At 32.3% G+C, this 1,855-nt stretch overlaps 1 protein-coding gene across 1 annotated transcript; it reads right to left on the bottom strand.

Moving 5' to 3' along the window:
• Positions 1 to 504: 504 nt before the first annotated feature.
• Positions 505 to 1,428, bottom strand: LOC136577712 (olfactory receptor 2D3-like). Its single transcript, XM_066577629.1, has one exon. The coding sequence runs from the start codon at positions 1,426 to 1,428 to the stop codon at positions 505 to 507; it is 924 nt and encodes a 307-aa protein (XP_066433726.1).
• Between the last annotated feature and the right edge of the window lie 427 nt (positions 1,429 to 1,855).

The raw sequence follows: 1,855 nt of genomic DNA, 5'->3' as shown, positions 1-1,855 counted from the left end.
AGCATGAAAGATAAGATCCTGTCAGATAAACTAAGACAAGCTTAACTGGATAGACTACAACAATTCATTGTTGCTGTAATACATTTTATTGTATATCAATAAAGGTTACTTTTAAGGGAACCAAACTAAGGTTTTCAGCTTATGAAAAAGGTTGTGTTGAGATTGGTTACAATATAATGCTGGTGATCCATTGAGACCCCATTTTTTGCATTTGCCATAGAATTATGTTTTTGTTTGTACTCAGTCTGTGTATTTTTTTTAAACAGCTGAATATGTGGTCATTTGTTTTACCAACATTTCCTTTTACAGAGTCAGCATTTTGCATTTAGTATAGATTTTTCCAACCTGGCTTTTATCACATTAGTCCAGATCACCTGTTTTTGTGCAACTAAAATAAGTAATTCAGTTTTTTTTTTTAATAAAGATCCTGATGTTGACCATAGCAGGATCTTTTCTTTATTCATCATTATCATTATTATCAGACATAATAGTATCATAAAACTATCATTTTCTTAACAATTTTACAAATGCAGCTTTCACATCATTGTTTCTCAGGGTATAAATCATGGGATTTAACATCGGTGTGACAATTGCATAAAATATAGCAATCACTTTATCAGTGCCAGGTAGGGAACTCGATCTAGGTTTCATGTAGGAAGCCATTGCTGATCCGTAAAAGATTGCCACAACCATCGTATGAGATCCACATGTGGAAAAAGCCTTCCTCCGCCCAGATGATGATGCAATTTTTAAGATATTTTGAATAATATTAACATAAGATATTACAATAAATGTTACTGGAATCAGGAGAACAATTATGCCAACAATATAAAAGATTAATTCCACTATTATAATGTTCTCACACCCCAGTGACAATACTTCTGTCACTTCACATAAAAAGTGATTTATTACATTGTGTCCACACGTGTTAACATTAAGTGTGAGAGTTACAAGGGAAGCAGACAGAAAGAATCCACACATCCATGTACCGACTGCCAGTCTAACACAGACCATCTTACTCATAATGGTGGTGTAATGGAGTGGATAACATATAGCCACATAACGATCATAGGCCATAACAGCAAGCAGAGCACATTCAGATGCTCCTAAAGACAGGGAAATGTACATTTGTGCTACACATTCACTATAAGAGATGACTTTATTTACTGACAATAAATCCTTCAACATCCTTGGTAGAGTAGAAGTAGAAAAACACAGATCCAGAAAAGACAGGTTTGAAAGGAAGAAATACATAGGAGTGTGAAGGTTGGCATCTGTCAGGACTAGAACAATGATGAGAAAGTTTCCAATCAAAATAATTGTATACACTGATGTAAAGATAATAAAAAGTGCAACTTGTGTCTTTGGGTCACTGGAAAGTCCAAGAAAAATAAATTTTTTAAGTATTGTCTCATTTTTCAAATGCATTCTGAAAAGAAGAAATTTGTAAACTATTCAGATAATGTTGATTAGTTGGGAAATATTATTTATAAACATTCAGATTTTATATTTTTATTGAAGTTATAACTCCTTCTTTGTGTACATTTTATTAAACATCATATGTATATTTTAACTCTTTTTCAGGATTTTTGGACATTTTGCACCTCTGGTAACAAAGACAATTTTCCAACTTTTGACATGTAGAAATAAAACCTAAATTGCACAAAAAATAAAGGCATACAAAACACCAACACTCTCATAGTTGTTATCAAAATTTTTCAACCCCCTTTGTAAATTACAAACATTCAGTTGTTTGCAAAAATTATATAAATGTAATAGCTCAACACAACTATTACAACAAGCGGTTTCTCCAAATCAACCAAAAAAGGTCACTTTAATAACTTCTGCAGTCCCA

Source organism: Eleutherodactylus coqui, chromosome 8, assembly GCF_035609145.1.
Source record: "Eleutherodactylus coqui strain aEleCoq1 chromosome 8, aEleCoq1.hap1, whole genome shotgun sequence".
NCBI classification, from domain to species: Eukaryota; Metazoa; Chordata; class Amphibia; order Anura; family Eleutherodactylidae; genus Eleutherodactylus; species Eleutherodactylus coqui.
This window is presented reverse-complemented; position numbering and strand designations above follow the sequence as displayed.